General features: G+C 41.2%; 1 protein-coding gene across 3 annotated transcripts in view; it reads left to right on the forward strand.

Moving 5' to 3' along the window:
- Positions 1–19,548, forward strand: part of xylb (xylulokinase homolog (H. influenzae)) — a 29,170-nt gene extending 9,622 nt beyond the window's left edge. For 2 of the 3 annotated variants that reach the window (XM_027003261.2, XM_027003277.2), the window contains 5 exons: positions 587–683; positions 5,788–5,846; positions 8,046–8,133; positions 12,439–12,533; positions 19,217–19,548. In XM_027003261.2, the coding sequence (XP_026859062.2) occupies positions 587–683; positions 5,788–5,846; positions 8,046–8,133; positions 12,439–12,533; positions 19,217–19,285 (408 nt within the window). In that variant the 3' untranslated portion in view covers positions 19,286–19,548. Of the gene's footprint in view, positions 1–586; positions 684–5,787; positions 5,847–8,045; positions 8,134–8,498; positions 8,613–12,438; positions 12,534–19,216 lie in introns of those variants that run through there. The other variant, XM_027003268.2, reaches the window with a different exon arrangement.
- The last annotated feature ends 979 nt before the right edge of the window (positions 19,549–20,527 follow it).

Genomic DNA, 20,527 nt, shown 5'->3' on the forward strand with positions numbered 1-20,527 from the left:
CCTTCATACTTTCATATTTGGTGTACCTCATGTAGTTGAGTACTGCATGTAAAGTTAGTGTACTGTGTATACTACATGTTCTACATGTACTATGCATGTTTGAGGAATGCTTGCATTCAATTTGACCATTTACGCTGCTGTTTTTCTTTTTCTGAAATAAGATCATGGGCACACTAGATGATTTACCCGAAGTACATATAATGACTTGGGATGTTAGGAGCACTTTTATCTCCAGCACTTGGTCTTCTCCCCTTGATATAGTTATATTGCCTTCTGCATGCTGTACTCTGTGTGCACTGCTTGGATTATCACTTTTGGTAGAAGTTGCCCTTTTCTGCTGATGTCTGACCATTCTGACCTCACCCACTTCTGTGCAGTGGCCTGAAACTTGCATTCAGATCAGTGTGAAGGGGTAGCTTCACTCAGTGCGGGGAATTACGCATGCCTGGTGGTGTCCGCTGAGGTCACTGCTTTTGCCGTACAGCATCTGTGGGAATGCTCAGGAAGTGAAGGAGAGCTTTGTGGAGGCAGGAACCAGTCCTCTCCCCTTCTTTAAAGCATGCCTTTGTGCTCTGTCCCTGCACAGGTAGATGCCTTCACCCGGGAGGTGGAAATTCGAGCCCTGGTTGAGGGACAGTTCTTGGCAAAGAGGGTACATGCCCAAAAGCTTGGCTATAGGATCAGTAAGTGCTTGCTCTCACTCTACCTAAATCTCATGTTCTCGCTCATGTTTCAGTGTCTCTTTGTCTAGTCCCTCTGGAGCTCTCTCTCTCTCTTGCTGTGCCTCTTTTTCTCTCTGTCTCTCCCCCCCCCCCACCTGAATCCCACTGTTTTCTTGGCAGCTTTCCTCCCCTCTCTCCCCCTCTCCTATTTCTCTTTCTTTTGTCCTCCTTGTTGGAGCTTAGTTCAGTGCTTCTGAGCTGCTTCATGCGTGGATCTCAGCCTGTATCTCTCCGACTGCATGTCTATCTGTCTTCTCACTGAGGGCTCACATGTCTCTGGCCTTACTGCCTCTTGGCAGGCACCGCTACCTGACGCAGTTCCTCTGCACTTCCACCTCTTTCTGAGGGGAATTTGGAAGCTACAGACAGCAGCTCGGACTCCAAGCACCCCAAACAAAGATGTGCACTTGTAACCTGAACAAAGGGGCATTCGTTCACTACCCTGCTACAGTGATTATTACATTCACTGACCTTTTCTTCCACTTCTGAGGGTCCCTTTTTAAAATGCAGTTATTACTTTTTCATTATTTTGTACGGAGTTTGTAGTTTTGTTTCCTCAGTTTTGTCAAGGCAGGAATCAGTGAGGGTAATTACGTTACTTGCTGCCAACAGCCAGTGAAACAAACACCCTTTAATTAAAGTGTGATCAGGCACTGAGAGAGGGGAGAGAAACCTTGTTCCTGGTGGCCGACCTGCACGCTGCATGTGCCTGCTATTGATGGAGGCATTTGGAATGCAATCACTGTCTCTGCCTCACGTTCTCTAGCATTTACCACAGCTCAGCAACTCCACTGCAGCAACTTGGGGGGGGGGGGGGAAGTCTCCCTAAATTAAAACTGCACAGACAAGATCTTAGTCCACCACTCTGGAACTCCGTGCTAACACTTTTTTTTATTTACCTTTTTTTTATTTATTTATTTTTTTTTTAGGTTTATTGCAATGCATAAGCATTACTTCATAGATAATGTATGCATGATACAAATGTCTGTTTCTTTGCTACATGTATATGTGCCTTGATTAACACGAGCTCACTCATTTGACTTTACATTACAACCAACCCAAGATGAACAGTAAGACAAATAGCCAGTGATCAGGGCAAAACGTTTCCATCATCAGGTGTAGGTCGTTCTGTTCGGCTGAGGCAGGGATTTGTTCCATACTGCCTCGTTGTCTATTGATTTGTGCTCTGGGTGTTTTGACATTTCAGCTTGCTGCAGGGCTCCTAGCTTGGATAGAAAGCTGAAGTCTCTCGCATTTCAGGGTCAGCTGAGAGGAAGATTTAGCTAAAAGAACTCTTCACTACCTGTCAGTAACTCTTAATAATGTACTCTGCTTCACAATGTGCAGTTCCTTTATAAATGAATATCCAAACACCATTTGGAGAGAACTAGCTTTCATCTGCCTATCCGCGTTTACAGCTGGCCCAACAGCTCTGTCCTTCCATATAGTGCATGCATCCTTTTTAGATCTATTTTTTTGCTTCTACAGCCATTATATCATTTATGTTGAAGGTGGTAACAACAGTCACTGGTATAGGGTACTGATGTTCACAGACATGATGAGGATGAAGGAGGAGATGAAGGTGTGTTCACTGCTCATATCCCCTGCACTACTTCCTGCATCGGTGGTCCCCCAATGTGACGTATGTGCTATAAATCCTTCTCATGGTTAAGGGACATCGATTTCCCCCACAGCCCTTCTGGTGCTGCTTTAAATTATTCACCATGTGCTTTGATCTGTGTTGGCCACTCAGGACTGTATCAGTGTGGCCTCTCTCACACACACACACACACGCGTGCACACACACACACACACACACACACACTTTCTCTCTTTTTGCCTGTCAAAATTACCATGTTGCCAAATCATTGCAATTAATTGGGTTGGTGATAAAAGCCACACTGTATGGAATAAGCATACATGATGTGTGTGAGCTGTTGCACTTGGTGTTATTTACATTAGTAACAGCTGTGTGTACGTATGTATGCGCATAGATGTTGGTGTAATAGCGCACAGTGCCAACTTCCAAGCCTATGCGGAATGTTTCGGGTGTTCTTCAGTTTGCTGAGGCATGTGTTGTCAGTGTTGATGGCTGTCCACTGTCCTTTGGTTGTGCCGTGTTGATATGTACTGTTGCTGGCTGGCAGAGCTGCAGCATGGCCCTTGCCTACAGGGATTTGAACTGAACATTGGCAGTGACCGTTCTAAATCGGTTGACATGATGCATTTGTCTGATATTTTGGAATATTTCTGTAACTGATTGACCACATAGAGACACTCAACACACATTTTCTGTGGTGGTGTGTGTGTGTGTGGTTTTTCTACAATTAAGTTGAGTTTGCTGAGCAAACTCAGCAAACTGAGAGGTACTGGCCCAAGTCATGTTCTCATTTTACTATATGGCCTCAGCATTCTTATTTGGGCCAAATAAGTGCTAGCCAATTATTGTTACTGTACATGCAGGTTAATGACTAAGGCTGAGTGAGATGCTGGATTTTTATCTTGGGTACATAAACAGAGTAAGTTGAAGATTGTACCATTTAGTATTTTATACCAGGATGGAGGGGCAGTAGGTATTAAAACCATTGTTTAAGTTTCATATGTACTTTTATTTAATTTGCTTCAACAACAGAAATGTTTTTTTTGTTTGTTTGTTTTTTTTTTTTTTTTTACATTAATTACCAAAAGGCCATCTGCATTCATTTGTATGTGCTGTTTTCAACCTTGTTCTTTTTTACCTTTTGGCTATTTAAGGTCTGCCTGTAGAATTTATTTTGTAGAGGGTCAGTGGATTGCATATGCTGGAACCCATATTAGCACAGACTCAGGCAGACAGGAACCAGTGGTGAGCATGTGGATAACATCTGGACTGCCAGTCCATCTGCTTCTGTATCTCCCCATCACCAAGGATAGTTGAACCACTGGCGATGTGCTCATAAGCGTGCCCGCGATGGACTGGAGATTATGCATTATGCAGCGCTGGCCTGCCTGCTCTTCTGTATGTATGACGCATATGCACAAACACCCTCGGCAAAGAGTTCTGCAGAGCAGCTCTCATAAATATTTGAACAATGCAAATGAGGGCGATCTTAATCGTTCCGTCACTCTCTGTACATGGCCACTGGCTTCTAGCAGGAGCTTGCCTCCGAGAGACGGGAGGAATAATCGGGGATGGCTGGCATTGTTAGTCCAACTGCTGACCCTGCTTCCATCTGTTTGCTTGCATTTTCTGAACTGAACAGTCTTAGCTCGCCTTCCTCCCCGAGGTTTTGCAAGTTGGATTTGCAACGAACAATGGCTGTGAAGTTAAAGTGCAAAATGTCGTCTTTAATTTTAGGGTATATGTATTTATACTGAGTAAGCCCTACAGAAATCACAGCCCTAACATGGGGGAGTGTCATGCATAAAAGAAGCTGTAGTTCCTGTGCAGTTCGCCTGATGGGGATGTACATAGCCTCAAATGCAAGCTGGCAGTCTGCACTCTGACCTCATCCTCATTGTTTAACTTCCAATCCAACACGCTGGAGTACAGAAGCAACACAAGAAAGCTTGTCACTGCTTGATCTGCCCCAGATTTGTTTAGTCTGACATCAGCACAAGCAGGGCTCTCTTCTGTCCTCACGGCAGGATGTATCGGCTGTTGGCCAGTGTGTAGGTGAAGTCGATTGATGTTTGACCAATGTTAACTGAGTGGGATGTCTAAAGCAGGGAGCTGCAGGTGTGTAGCCTGCTGAAGTGGGAGGATCCCACACTGGTCACAGTCCACATCTTAGTCATTCTGGTTCTAATGCCAAGCTTCATTTCTTGTTATCATTTTCATTGTGTAAATGTCGATCTAAAGAAAATACTCATGTTTCTGCTTCTAATGAGTTGTGATATTAAATTCCGCATGCGCTGTCAGCCTGGGCTTAAGTATAGCCCATTAATGTGATATGGAGAAATCTTCATTGCAGCCACTGTGGTCCCCCACACACTGTTGTATCGATTTCCTACTCCCAGAAGATGAAAATGCAAAAGTTAAACAGCTTGGCTGCAGTCACACATTTACTTTGCTGCTGTCTCTGTCAATACTAATAGCCAAGAGATTATTGACGGGGCCCTGGGTGAAGATGGAAAAGACGCCAGCCCCAGAATATTCTTTTAGATCATGGCTCTTTGGTAAACCCTGTATTCCTCATACACAGACACTTATGTATAGAGAGATTTCTGCATTTATTCACACCGAGATTTAGATCCATTACATAAGTCTGAACTTACTTTTTTCTCATATGTTCAAAGAACAGACGTGCATTTAGCAGAGGTACATTTAGTGGCCATCCCACCCTACTGTATCAATGGAAACCCCCCCCTCCCGGTTCTCTCGTTCTCTCTGTGTGTAATTATTATTGGATTTTCCCTACCTCTACCTTTGATGTACAGCCGTCATTGATGGTCAATGAAGGAGCGGAACTAGGCAACAAATCAATCGTTTGCTCCTCAGCCTGGATCCATTTAATTCTTATTAGCACCCCAAGGCTACATTCAGTGGTGGGACGGGTTTTATTAGTGCATGCAGGAACAGGCCGCGCACAGCATCGGCACACAAGCTAAGATAACGTGTTGCAGGGTGGAGGAAAGTTGTCTTGGCCCTTGTTCCCCTTCACATGCCTTTGCTGGGGAGTAGAGGCTCACAGACTGTGCAGCGTGTGCGATAGATCCCAAATACTGAATCCTGGGGGAGTGGAGGGGACTTCCTCTGGGAGGTGAGATCTGAAACCCTCTAACCAGCGTAGGCAAGCTGTTCTGACTGAGTGTATGTCCACCCTGGGTCGTCACTGCAGGGGAAGGTTGTTCAGGGCCTGGCTCCTGAGAGGAGCAGCTTGGATGTGGCCCTTCAGTTTTGCTGCACTCAGCTCCACACAGTCCATGTAGTGCTGTACGTCTAAAATACAGATTCATTCATCATTTCACTCTATAAGAAAAAGATCACTATAACCAGAACATGACAGGAATATAGTGCTCTTGCACACTTGCGCACACACACAAATTCTAAAGACAACACCTGAATGCCTGATTCCTCTTTTAGTTCCAGGAACAAAAGTGCTGGCGACAGGAGGGGCTTCGTCTAACAAGGCCATCCTTCAGGTATGCACCAAAACTAGAAAAAATGCTTGATAAATGCATGCTTTTTTTTTTTTTTTTTTTTTTTTTTTTTTTTTAACCTCAATAAGAATTCTGAAATGCTCCCTATTTGTAGGTTTTCTAGTATTTTTTCATAGAATTTAAATTCTAATACTCTTAGCTGTTGCACATAGTGTTATCTACACGCGTAACGTGTGTGTGTGTGTGTGTGTGTGTGTGTGGAGGACCTGATTGTTCCTACCCCTGAGGTGCTATCCCACTCCTACTGAATGTAATTTTATCTGACTGAAGAACACAGCTGTGCTTGATTTGGCATGGTACCACCCAGACCTGCCCTGGCATGATTCTCCACACATTAGTTATGGATGTATGTAAATGTATGTGGTGTTAGATATGTGGAGGAAGGCTGGAAATTGTAGGGGTGACATCTTGAGTGTATGGCATCTTTGTTTTGAAGATGTGGGCTTTAATGCATACATATTTCCAAATGTACTGTATGTATTTTGTGTGATGGTGAGGAGAATAGATAATGTTTTTTTATGCACTAAATACACATTTCCCCAAGTGGACAACAAAGGACACAAATATTAAGTGGCACTTTGTTTTGACTCGGTACATATGGGTTTAAACAGTGTCATTTATAGCTCCTAATTAGTGGGATGCCTCTATATGAAATTGCTATAAGTAAGAGTAAGTCTCATTGTCAAATTGTACTCAGGTGAAAATATGGAAGGATCACATTTTTAGGTTGGACATCTAAACTTGTGCTAGACTTTAATAAACTCTTCTGTTTCAGAGTTTAGTTTCACTGCTGTCCAAGTTGGGCACCTATGTAATGTGTAGCAAAGTGACGTTTACAGATCATCTTATGTCAATGTAATTGCTATATTTGGTTTTCTTTCGAAATGTATCGTTGACTGTATGTCTAGCTCACAAAGGTTGGATTTAGGCTTGTTCACTAAGGAGCTGGTCACCAGCTCTGGTAATTTAAAGTGTGGTATTCTTGTATTCTTAGTTCAAGTCCTCAGTGTAGGATCACCTCTTTCATTGTCCTTTCAGGGTGTATTTGAGAGGTAGAAATGCTTTTCTGTGATGTCTGGCCAAGGGTAGCAGAACCATATCCCTAGGATCTTAAATAAATTGCTCAAATTACATTAAATGGAATAATTCAGACCAAGTCATTCATTTGCATAGACAATAAAGTGCAGAATTGTTCAGCCTGCACTTTGTGAATGCAAGACATTAAGAGAAGCAGTGAAAACAACAAACGCCAGTAGTGCGGTTGAGCTATGTATTCAGCCATTTCATTTTACTGAAATATCTTTATGCACATGGTTACATATGAAAATAATTTGGGGCTACAATTTCTTGCATTGAAAGTCACAACAGGGTGCAATATCGAATAAATTTGGCAGTGACAGAATCTTTGTTGTTTTGGTACTTCTTTAGCACTTGTAAAATTAAAATGTGGCTATGTGGTTAAATGCAGAATTCCAGCTTTAATTTGAGGTTACTTGCATCTGCACTTGATGAACCACAGAATTATAGTCCTATTTATGCATGGAACCCCTAGTCTAGGGTTGCAATTGGGGGCAAAAAATACTTGGACATTGAATTTGCTGCTCAACTTTTTCTTGGCAAGCTGCATGTTATTGCATCATATCTTTTTGTACAAGAGAGCTAACAAAGTGTTGTGCTGATTCTAGCTAGAGTCTGATTCTATCTGCAGTCTGGTGCTGTTGTCTTTCAACATGAGGATCACGGACGTGATGGTGGCAGGAAAGCAGGCCATTATAAAGCGTAAAGGTCAAAATATGTCATGCTGTTAGATCAAGCCATTAAAACATTAGATGTGTTCAAATTAACTGCTTGAAATTTTCAAAAACAAGAGTAGCAATCTTTCAAACATGAACTGGTAAACTAGTTGGACACTGGAGAATATAGACATGGAAGGGCTAAAGGGAAGCATATCTCAAAAGGTTCACAGTAAGGTGCAGAGATATTCCAGTTTTGTAGTGGATGCTTATATAAAAGAGATCTTTGTATTTATCCTGTGAGACCTGTATCAAATGTTTGGTGTGTGCATGCATGCAGTTACACTTCAACATGAATGTTATGCTGTCATAAGAGAATTAAACCTTTTGTGGCTGACCCAGAATCAGGAGTTTCATCGGACTAAGGATGACCTCTTCTCAATAACAGGTCCTCTCGGATGTGTTCAACGCTCCAGTATACACGATTGATGTGGCCAACTCTGCTTGTCTGGGCTCTGCCTTCAGAGCTATGCATGGTAAGCTTATCCATTTGAACAGTAAGCTCATCTGTCATGGTGTTTATGATGTAAATGTTTGAAACAATAGCTGCAGTGTAAATGTCCAATATATGACATGCCTGAACACAGCAGTGGTCAGTAAAAAATGGTGGTTACAAATAATAAATATTTCAGTTTAAAAGCTAATATTCCAAAGCTTTAAGGTTTACATTAGACTTCATGAATATTGTTGATTTTCCTAGTCTCCTGTATAAGTCAGGCCTAGTTATACTCTTAACTGTTCTGTGCAGTGAATCAGTGGTTTCACTGTAAATGCTTAATCATAATTTCAGGTAGGCTGTGTGTTCTCCTTAATTCCTGAGAGGCTGTGTGTTTTGCATTAGTCAGAGCTGCGATCTGATCACACTCATCAATATGATCACCCTAATGCGATGTGATTGGGAGTGTCATTTAAAAGCCCTGGCTGCTGCGGCAGGTGCTGTTCCAGGCTCTCTACGCCACCTGCTCGAGCACAGTACGTCCTGCCGTGTTATCATCCTAACCGAACAGAGAGCTCTCGGCCGGCTGTCTCCTCGGATTGCACTTTTAATTTCTCTTTTATTGTTCATTTTTTTGTTGGGTTACTTCTTTCTCCCTTCTGACAAGGCATTTGACACTGCAGTGGCATTTGTATGCAGCGTTAATGCCTTGCCCTGAGTACCGATGCTTAACACAGGTGAAAACGTGCACGAGCAGCAGCTTCCGACGCTGGTTTCTGCCATGCTGTGCATAAATCGACAAGCCTTACTAGTCCTCATGCAGCGTTCTCTGCAACAAGCTTTTGTTAATTAACAGCAGCAGCAGACGGGATTCTTTTGCTTGGGAAATGTCACGCCATTTCCGAAGAGGCTGCTGATGCATATGTTCTCCTGACCCCCACACCATTCATCTAAAGCTGGAATGTTGACAAAACAGCATGCCATGTGAACGCTGCCTCTGCTCAGAGCTGAGCTGTGTGTATGTGCGTGGAGACATGGAGTGAAGGCGAGAGAGCACATTGTATGCATGTGTTCTTAAATAGTACATCATACAGTGATCTATGCAGCAAATTGGCAGCATTTAGTTTCCAGATTTTATTAATTCTTTTTATTGTAAATAACATTGTGTGTGTGTGTGTGTGTGTGTGTATGTATGTATATATATATATATATATATATATATATATATATATATATATATATATATATATATATATATATATATATATACATACACTAAACAGTATATTAGAAACACCTTGTAGATGTGCGATTAGAGATCATAGCTTTCTGTTACCATGTCCTGTTGTTCTTAACCACCGTGCATCACCGTGGTCAGTCCACAGGAGCCCTGCTGGGAGGATGTCTGTGGGTTCTTAAGCACACTCCAACTAGCAATGGCACTGCCATCTGTAAAGACCAGTGCATCACTGCTGTCCCTGACACCCTCATACTAGTGCTACAGCCACTAGTGTGTCTCCAACGATTCAGTAGCACTGCTGGACTGACAATGATCCAGTACCCACATAGTATCTAGTGATCAGTGGTCTGTTGGTCAGAAATTAAACAATAGTGAATAGGTAGAGCATTCCAGTTTGGCATATTGGGTATGTTAGGAAATGTCTGGAAAAAACGAAGTACTTTTGTTTTAAGCATAAATTATGCCATATTTTCCTTAATGGTTCATAGGAGCAATATGCTATAGGACAACATCTTAAAAAATGTAGGAAAAATTATAGCAATTTACATGGTAAAATGTCTCACTGGATGAAAATGCTTTCTATAATAGCCTCCTCTTAACTAGCTTTTTGTCCTTGCTACAGTAGAGTAGGCAGGAAAATGATTATGTACGTTTCACTGCACTTGCGTATTTCCATCCTGTCAAAGGCACCAAACAGGGAAGTGCTGAAATGTTCACGCTGTGGTCGATTAATTCAAGCAGCTCCAGTGTCTAATGTCCTAATCACCAGTTTCATAAGGCACCCGCTCTGTAGTGATTCAGACACCTAATGTCTGATTCTCAGCCTGCGCTTTCTGTGGTCTGAAAGAGATGACCTCAGTTCTAATTAAGATGTCTTTAATGCCAGCCTGTCGAGAGCCGCCGGCAAAGAACTGATCAAAGCTCCATTACGACTGGCTTGATATTGCAATTTGTGCCCACAGTTATGAATTTAACTATGTTAAAGCACACAGGCTCTGTAGTTTCACAAATGCTCAGAGATTTTGAAGGAGAAAATGGGGTTCTTGGTGTTAGGACTGATTTTGGCCATAAATCTGATGATAAAGTTTCAGAAGTTTATTCATCCTTTTGATGTCTCATCGTACAAATTGCACATATCATCTAACAGCCGTACAGAGGCGAGATGAGTGATGTAGACTTGCATATTAAGGATGTTAATTACAAGCTAAAGCAAACTCTGGTGAATAGTTTAATAGTCTCAAGGTTTAGCTTGGACAAAACAGCACCGTTGCTGTTTCTCATTCATTTTGGTTTTATTGCATTGCTGTCAGTATTGATATTGTGCTGGCTTTAGTGGCCAGGAAACTAGGTGGGGGGTGTGAGGAAGAGTCAGTGAAGGCACTCCTCTTGTACTGCCTCTTTGTAACCCACTTATTTCTGCCTTTGCTACTGTAGCTCAATCTTATAGGGGTTCTTTCTGTGGGTGTGTGAGTTTGTTTGTGTATGTGTGTCAGCCATAGGCAAGTTGTGCACTTACATTATCTGAGCAACAGCTGCTTTGTGTGCTTCACACGGATTCCCTTTGTGTGTTTAGTATTCTACAGTTAAAGTTACCTCAGGACTGTTGCCTTCTGGAGCGCCTGTTGAGCTGGCGGCGGCGGGGGGTAGTGGAATCAGTGATGACACCTGAACACAGGAGGGGCTCCTCTATAGTCTTCTTTGTTTATATGGTGGCTGACAGCTCAGGAGTGATAATGGGCTAACTGACCATCTTTTGCCAGTATTCCATGATATAGTTCTGAATTCGTACCTATTGAAGTTTGAGTTGTTCATTCCTGACTGGTCAGTTCATCTGTGGTGGTCAGATGAATGCACATACACATTTGTAAACCTTTTTAAAGACAGGAGTTCTACACAGATTGGCATCCAACATTTAAATATTCTAGTAGCTGCTGATCTACATTTGTCTGTTTTTCTCATGCTTAAAGCCATAAGCTACAGCTAGACTGCTGAAGACAGAAAATGTTTTCAGACACAAATGTGGATAAAAAAAAAAAGATTTATTTTATTTATTTATTTTTTGGGAAGCAAAACCACATGTTTGAGTAAGTCTGGCTAAAAAGTTGCTACTGAAACCCTGAGCTATGGCTTTCTCATTGGAAGCACCTTTATTACTGGGAAGTATTGTTGGCTAAATGCTTCCGTTATTTTAAGATATCATTGTGCCCTTGCCCCTTCATTTTTCTGCCTGCTTTCCCCAAGGGAATTCTCTTGATTTCTAATGCACAGTATGAGATATGAGCATAATTGCTAGACCCATGTTCTGAATTTCTATTTCTTTTTCTGTCTCTTTATTAGGCAACATGCTGTATATTTTGTATATCATAATATTTGATTTCATATGTGTGATATTAATTATGCATTGAGTATATTTGAAATGGCAACACCATGTTTATTTTTCAAATTGACACTGTGTGCAGTAATTTAAAAAGGCACTGGGGCACTGTCAGTAACATTTAAATGCAGCTCACAGTGGGTGCAATATTGCTGGCTGTACACTGAATGTTTGACCTCATTTGCATTAAAGCCACAGGGCAACCATGTTTTTTAGCTGGTTCTGTCTTAAGCCAGAAAACATGACATGAAACGCTCTGTCCTGCTAAACCCGCTGATATGATGCTGCTCTAAGAAGAGAATGAGCTCAGCACTACTCATGTACCTAATTCCTGCACTACTAACTAGTCAGTGCTACTGACTGACCGAATTCTTTCTCCTGACTCAAGCACATCCCCTGGTCAGTTGTTACGATATGGATCAGTGCTTGCTCTTTTACAAGTCTGACTTGGACTGTTGACTTGTAAGGATACTGAAATGTTGTCCTGAGTGTGAGTAAAATGGAAGGCCTGTCCCAACTCGTTGACCTGCCTCCCCTTATGCTTTTCATCAATGTAGCCGCTGTTTCTACATGTCTTCACCTCGGACATCCTACTTTGCTTTTTCTGTTGCAGCCAGTGATCTGCATGTTTGAAAAAAGCCTGTGAACCACCTTTTCCCTTCCTGATTTTTCACCGATGTTTTTTTTGTCTTCCCCCCCCCCCCTTTTTTTTTTTTTTTCTTGCTTTCCAGCGCTTGTTGCCGGAAAGGGGGTTTCCTTCACAGACACGGTGAGAGGAGCAGCAGCAGCACAGCTTGCAGTGAGACCAAACCCCAGTGCTGAGGAGGTATGAGCCATTGTGTGTCCTGAGTCGGCTCAGGTGACTCCACATGAACTGAAAACGCATTGACCAGATGGATGTATTTGAGAATGCTTGAACGGATCTGTTTTTTGGTTGTTGTGGTTGTTTTTTTTGGGGGGGGGGGGGGGGGGGTTGTTTAAAAATTCACATGCACTCTTGTACAATATTATCACCACAGTCACTGTGAATACCAAATTACTTGAAGCAATATGCAGTAGATAGGTTTATAGATGTTCCTCCTCTGTGACTATAGCCTCACTCCCCTCCCCTGCCCTCCAGACTAGTCTTGGCAGTGCTGGAGAAAACTTCTGCTGAACTCATTATAGCACGACCCAACTTGTTTGAGATTTGCCCCCTGCCGAGTCTCTGGCCTACTTTGAGTCACTGCTTCTTCATTAAGTGCTTTAATCCCTTTGGAGAGGGGGATTGTAAAAGAAAATTACACACCAACCTCTCTGACCATTTCTGAGCGGAGGGGGTGATCTTGGGATGATGGTACTTAATACGAGCTAAATGGCATTAGATTTAGACATGTGCTTTTGTACCTAAGCGAGATACTCAGAGAAAGGTGGATAATTAAAAGGTTCTGTCTAAGCTTTATGCAGTAGAACCTCGGAGACGGAAATGACATCCCAAAGCGCAGAATGCGATACTGGTTTCAAACATTTAATTTTATTTTTTGTGTGGCTAAATCACTCAGGGGTGGTGATCAAGGCTATGTTGAGATGACGGTTGCTGAGTAGTTGGATTTCTATAAAGGACTCAGGTTTGGAAAAAGACATTGCAAGGATATAGTATATTGGGTGGTACCATGGTGTTTGACCTCACACAGACCCTGGCTGATGGGGGGGGGGGGGGGGGGGGGGGGGGGTTGTGGTTGTAGCAGAACAAAGCCAGACTTTCATATAAATGAAAGATGAACTGTGAAATATCTTACAATCACACTTTTTTTTTTTTTTTTTTGATTTAGGTTGATTAGTTTTCCACTCCCATACTCTAGCATATGGTGCTAACTAGATCCATCTGTTTATTATAATTGCTTCTTTTTTTCTGAAGGCTAAAAAAGCACAATAAATTTATATAGTTCTATAAACATTCTATTAGATGCATTTCTGCGTTTGCTATGCATCATATGCTTTTCGCCGTAACATTAGTTTTGCCCCATTTTGCCATTTACTGACGTTGCAACAGATTCCTGAGAAGTTTGAGAGTTTGAATGATGGAACTCATCAGTAAAACACCAGGAGAAGGTACTTCTTTTTGACCTTGTTCTTTAGTGTTTTCCTGTCGCAAACACAGGTAATGCCACTCAACATCTTAATTTATTGTAAAAATCTTCAAAACTAACAGGAGAAAAATTTTGGTGTGAAAGTAAAAGATGACCTTGTAATCTGGCCTATTAAAATGAAGCAGGTTGGGTGCTCAGATGATTTATTGGGGCAGCTAAAGAATCATTAAAACAGACTTCAGCCATGAATTTGATGTTGATGGTAATATAATAATAATAATAATAATAATAATAATATTAAATAACTAATATTTGTAGTAGTAATGAGGTCTTAGAAAAGATTAGTTTTCCAAACCTTTTCCCTTAACACCCATACAATTCTTAGCCCCAGTTTTGACAGTGCAATACTTTTTTTTATGTGGTGTGAAAAATTGTGGAAATTAATTTCTCACTTCGACAAGCATCACATATCATTCCACTGCATTGAGGGCACATATAATCAAATGATTGGCCAGTGGCAGGGAGAAACTCCAATTAGCGAACGTTGCCACTTGCGTTCCTTAATTATGTGGGACGAAATATGGTTTCAGTGCACATCAAATGCAGTTCATTAAAGGCTCATTTCAGAAACCTAAGAGAAAAGCCCAGGTAGATGGCTATGTGGCCTGGCTGGCAAAGATCCAGTCACTGCATCTACTCACTATGACTCGGGTGTTATGCACACATAGTAATGTAATAGAAACTGGAATGCTACCAAAAGTAAAGAATGGCAGTGAACAAAGCATTGCTGCCTTAAATAAACCCTAGCCCTTTTTTACTTTATTTTTAATTTCTTTTCATTTAATTTTCTTTAACTGAATAAGATGCATCATACATAGTTTTGCTATTTTGATCACGAATGATCATATTTGGTGATGTGGAGCTCAGCACCAAATGCCCCCATCTGTCACTTGCTGTTGTAAGATCCCTGATATGATGGAGTGACTGCTCCATTCGGTGAACACCAGAAATGAGTAAAGATGGACTCCAACGTGAACCTCATCATTATGCATGAGTTCCCCTACTGACAGCTCAATGGCGAGTGTCAGCATTGGGTTTGTTTTATGTTGAAGCTCTGTCTCCTTTTGCTGACGAAAGGTCGTCTCTCTAGGTGGCGGCGGCAAGACAGACCCTTTCGTGCTTCGGTGTTCCTCAAGCACGGCGGAAATGTCTCGGCCTGCTGATTGATCTCGCATGCCTCCATTAGCCGCACTGGCACTGCTGTTGCCATGAGACTGTCAGCACAAAGGCGTGGTCTTGGTATGCCTGGTATCCTGTTGGAGTAAGACTGAGAGTTTGGCATCTCTTCTGCCCGCTTCCCTCCAAAGGAAGAGTTGCCCTTAATTTCACCTAGAGACAAAAAGCAAAGTTGTCAACTAAAAAAAACCCCGGCCAAACAAGCGAGCACCTATGCTGATCAAGTTTGTTTTACCAGCCTTTCTGTGTTTCGGTGTGCATCTAGATTGAAAAACAAATAGAACGTTTAGTAACTTTGCTTGGCAAGACTACACTGCCAAATGTAAAAGGTTTAAACCAAGGGACTTTTTTTACATTAAAAGGAAAAAAAAAAAAAAGATGAAAGGAATGTTTCGTCTTCTAAGCAAGCCTCATCGGTTTGTGCTGGATGCTTCATGTACTCCATCTGGATAGAGCCCAATCCAAACGTTGGTTTGGTTACATACTGAATTATTAGTTGTAATGCTGCTAAGAATAAATTTGACTCCCATGCAGTGTCAGTGTGCAGTATTTGACATGATGCATAAATAACAATGGGATATTCAACCCAGCCTCGAATACACTATGTAAGGGCTAGCACATACCACATGCCCCACAGTATGTATATTAGAAATGTCATACTCTTGCAGTTCAGCATATACGTCTTGCACAGTTTTGTATTTTAATGGTGCTAAAGGCAGAGCTGTAATGGTGATTATGCACCTGAACCAGCTCCACAGACTGTAGATGGATAAAAATGGGCCACTTTATTCTCACACAGTTCATTCTTTGGTATAATATAGTTTCAGACTGTACTGAAACCTACAGAGTAATGCCTGCTATTAATTTGTCTCTCTCAGCACTGTTTTCTGCTCCTCTGTAACTCGGCGATAGAGTGCATGCCACTCCATGCACTCTTTTGATGAAGGGTCCTCTTTGATATTTAATGGTCATGTCGCTTTTAGTTTCCCTTCCATATGAAGACCTTGCCACATTAAACTGTGAGATGCCTTTACCGGGAGCTGTGTTTTCTGAAGGCAGGTTTATATATGTATAGTTAACACAAGATTTGACATTATTAAATGAAACCCACTGCTTACCACTGCAGATTTCAAAAGCCTGCCAAAGTTTTTCTTTTGTTTAATTTTGTTTGGTATCTTTCAAAGCTCACATGGGGAGTTGTTGTCTGTTGACATATTCTGTGGTATATTCATCGAACCCCAGGGGGGCTACAGTGGCAGCTCATGTGTCAGCTCCTATCTGAAGGAAATATGTTCAGGTGCCAACACTGCAGATGCCTTATTAAAGAGCAGCAAAGAATAAATCATGCTAGATTCATATTTATTGCATTTCTTATCAACAGAAGGTAAATATGCACAGGCGATAAATGTTCATAAAATGAATATGGACACTGCCTGCAGTGTGCTCGTGTGCCAGAAAGGTACCCAAAGAAAGTAGCTTGATGACATGATGCATATGACGCAAAGACTATATATTATGTTAGCATTGTATTCACTTGTATTTGTATTTTATGTGTGATATGCAATCACTGTAGTGCAGAAATATGCAACACAGGAGACTTGCTTGAGCTTTTATCATGGAGGAAACCGTAATTTTGTAACTCAGCAGACTATTGGCTCTTCTCCACCTGAATGTCATGGGATTCTCTCTTTTTGTGCTCTATTCAAAATCTTAATTACCCCACTTGAGTCAGTTACTAGGGCCAATTAATGCTTGTCATCTTGTGCCCAGAGGTGCTCCACTTTTCAGTCTTCAGGAGCATCAAAGGCATAGGAAACCTGCTATTTTTTATTCCTTGAAGCGTCACTTACCTCCAGCTGTAGAAAACCTTTAGAGATCATCTCACCAGTTTTATGTAGATCTGAGATTGAGAGATTTGCTCCTGGGCCCAGCCCTCATACACTGAGAAAATGAAGCATCCTCTCTGGCTATACAAATGTAAATCAGATCACTAATCCAGTAGACCTTGAACATGCTCTGTACTGGCAATGCTGGCTCTTTATTCGGCTTCATTAAGATGGACCCTGATCGATGGGAAGGAAGGGGAGAGGGCTCTCTAGTCTTTTGAGTTTTAATTGGTATGTGTTTCTCTCCCTCACCTCTGTCTTGCTCAAGCTTGCTCCATCTCTCCTCCAGCTTGCCGACTGTCACCCTTTTCATATTGTGTCTGCTGTTAGGGTGGAACATGCAGCATATTTCTCCTGGTATGCCCCAGGGGATGGGCTGCCAGAGCGTAAAATGGATAGATCATGTCAAGGGGCAGAAAGCAATTTACCAAGGGAAGGAGAGGCAGAGGGCAGCAAATCGCTTTCACCAAATTCAAAACATGGATCCACCTTGAAGAGACGAAACAATTGACCTTGACCTATGGCTATGGAGACTTTTTTAAAATTGTAATTCTGAAAGCATCGTTATTCAGGAACTTTGTGCTTCATATGCATAACTGCCAGTCAGAGAATAGGTCAGGTTATACATCAAACCTTGGTCTGATGTGTGAAACATCTTTAAGTAAGAGTGTTGATGTAGGATATGTTTTTTGATTTGAATGTTCTAATTGATAATAAGAGAATTTAGACTAGTCTATCACTCTAATGCTGAGATATTTAATACATCAGTGCTGGTTACTAAGCTACTGCCAGACTACCCATACTGCAGACCATATTTCAACATTGAAAACTGATCCAAATGTGATGGCATCTTGGAAAAGTGCATTATCTCTTATCATTCTGTTTTCAGCTTGAAATCATCATGACAATTTCATCACAATTTGTACCATTAATTTCACATAAATCTGAGTCCATATTGCATAGATTTGTGATGCTGAATCAACATTCATCTAATCAGTTTTTGCCAAGAGCATAGATAGTAATATTGATGGAAGGTTTAGAGACACTTTTTGAAAAATGGGACCTTCTGTTTGACTTATGGATCTTCGCGTCTTCTCCATATCAGTGCAATCCTTTCAGCTTCCGGCTCTCCTTTCACTCTGGTTTAGTAGTAATATTGGAACCAAGTGCCTTTCTGAATGACTACCTTATAATTGCAGCAGCAGGCTAGTCACTGGGGTCTGGCTTTTTAGTTTAGCTTTCCATGCATTATTTATTGTCTTATTTTGTGTGGTGAGTTAATCCAGGACAGTTTGTAGTATATCCAGAATTATACTTTGCTCATGTGAGTATATTTTTTGAGGCAGATTTCACAAAGGATTCCCATAATATTAAGACAGAATATAAGCAGTTCAATATAGGCTTCCATATAAGGTTCATTCAGGCATTGCAATTTTAAGAAATGTCTGTTATATTTGCTTTTATTAAACATTTGTCAAGGTCATATCATAGGACTTTCCTCAGTAGCTGAAATGACAAATGGTGTATACACCAAATCCTTATAATGGATCTGTGGGTGTGGGTGTGTGGGTTTTTTTTTGTGTCTTTGTTTGTTTTCTTTCTTTTCTCCTGGGGGTGCTGGAGGTTTTATCCCATACTTTTCATACTTTTTTTCTTTTACACGAGGTGAAAGGTTAATTTATTTCAGATTATTTTGAAAGACTCCATGCAAGGCTCCCAGCTATTATTTGGTGTGGCTAGAAAGACATAGTCCGAATGCTTCCCAGAAATAAGACAGGATCACAAAAGTCAAGGTGTCAGATCAGTAAGTGAGCTGAGGTCTGCAGCATGTTGGCCAGTGTGGAATGATTAACAGCATTACAGATGGCCTCTGTTCATTCCAAGGATACTTATGTACTGTGTTGTATTTACTATAGTTACTTTTTCTATAATGGAAAGCACTCCAAACGATTTAGCAACTAGTAGATAGTGAGGATTTGTACTTCTGTACTAGTGCATATAGTACTAGTACCTCTGTACCAGTACGTTGTAAAGATGGGTATGTAGCAGAAATATACATGGCTTGAAATGAACAGTATTACCTTAAATCAGAGGATGCCATCATGTAAGATGGTGCAGTTCAAGGCAGTTAAGCTGCAAGGAAACTCCAGAATGCTATATTAATTAAGGAGTTTTCACATTGTTCTTGTCCTTACTGTTGCATTCTTCTTTCTGATTTAGTGAAGTGCAAACTTACACCAACACAGTTGCTAACTTTGAAGTATATGCTTGTGCTCTGAATGACATTTTCTGCTTGGTTTTATTTCCTGTTTCTGTAGGTATATGGGCCACTCCTGAAGAGATATGCAGGTCTGGAGGCAAGGGTTCTCATGACCACGACACAATGATTCATTTCCATCCAAGCATTTAATCTCTGCCTCTCTTTATGTATAACCCACTAGAGCCATGGACAAATGAGACCTTTAGCATGGTTCATTCCTTTGCATGAAGGAACCTGCATTGTTTTTTAATTTAGCCGAATGATGCTAGTCTCTCTGCCTCAGTTGATCATTACGTTGTCTTGACTGTTGCCACATCAAGTGTAAATGATTACCCACTGTTATATAACAGGAGTCCAAAATGAGGTGGACAATAAAGAAAGAAAAAATACCTGAAATGGACTCTTGACATCCTTCTCTCTCTCTCTCTCTCTCTCTCTCTCTCTCTCTCTCTCTCTTCTTTTTCTTCTACACACCAACATGGACCAGTTTCTGTGGGGGTCTGTGGGAGTGCTTAGGTGTGCATGCACTTGTTTCATTGACGCTTTGTCCTAAGGCTTAGTTCTATTAATAGTTTGAGTTTCACTCATTGCCTGACACCAGTGGGCCTCTACTGCCACTTCAAATCAATTGTTCATTAGTCTCTAACTTCAGCCTTCAGCACTGTTAAGTGATCTCATGGGTGTATGAGAGTGTACATGTATTAATGCTGGTAGAAACGGTCTATATGATGGTCTGACTGTGTACATATGCAAAGATGCCTAAAGTGTTTAAAGCTACAGTTTAGATGAGACTGTGCTTGTGTGGAGATACTTGGCATATGATACTCGGAATCTGATATGGTCATGTACATAAATTTGGTCTATGTCAAAATCTTGAAAAGAAGGAAATGCATGTCACTTATTCAAATAATACTTTTTATTATTATTATTTATTTATTTATTTATTTACATTTTCATCTTCAAGAACAAAATAACTGATATGAGCATATCAGTGTGACATGCATAGGACATGCAGGAAAAAAGAGAATGCAAATGCCAAGTCCAACTGATGAGTTTACTGGAACAAAAATGAAACGGAACATAAAAGTACATAAAAGAAAGCCCACGTAGCATACAATGACCGAACACTGATCACAGAAACACAAACGTATCATCATAACCCCCAGGTGATGAGGTAGCCTAATGGAGGTGTGGCAAAGACGTGTAATAAAAGATGACACAAACGAGCCATCAACATGAAGCCAAGGGAGACCCTTACAATATCTTTTTGAATATGTGGGTAAAACGTGACCTGTCTCTAGTGTTTTTACCAGTAAGTGAAAATATTCACAGGTTTCCTTTGTCCATTAGTGAAATGCTGGCTCACATA

This window comes from Electrophorus electricus, chromosome 10 (assembly GCF_013358815.1).
Source record: "Electrophorus electricus isolate fEleEle1 chromosome 10, fEleEle1.pri, whole genome shotgun sequence".
Lineage (NCBI taxonomy): Eukaryota > Metazoa > Chordata > Actinopteri > Gymnotiformes > Gymnotidae > Electrophorus > Electrophorus electricus.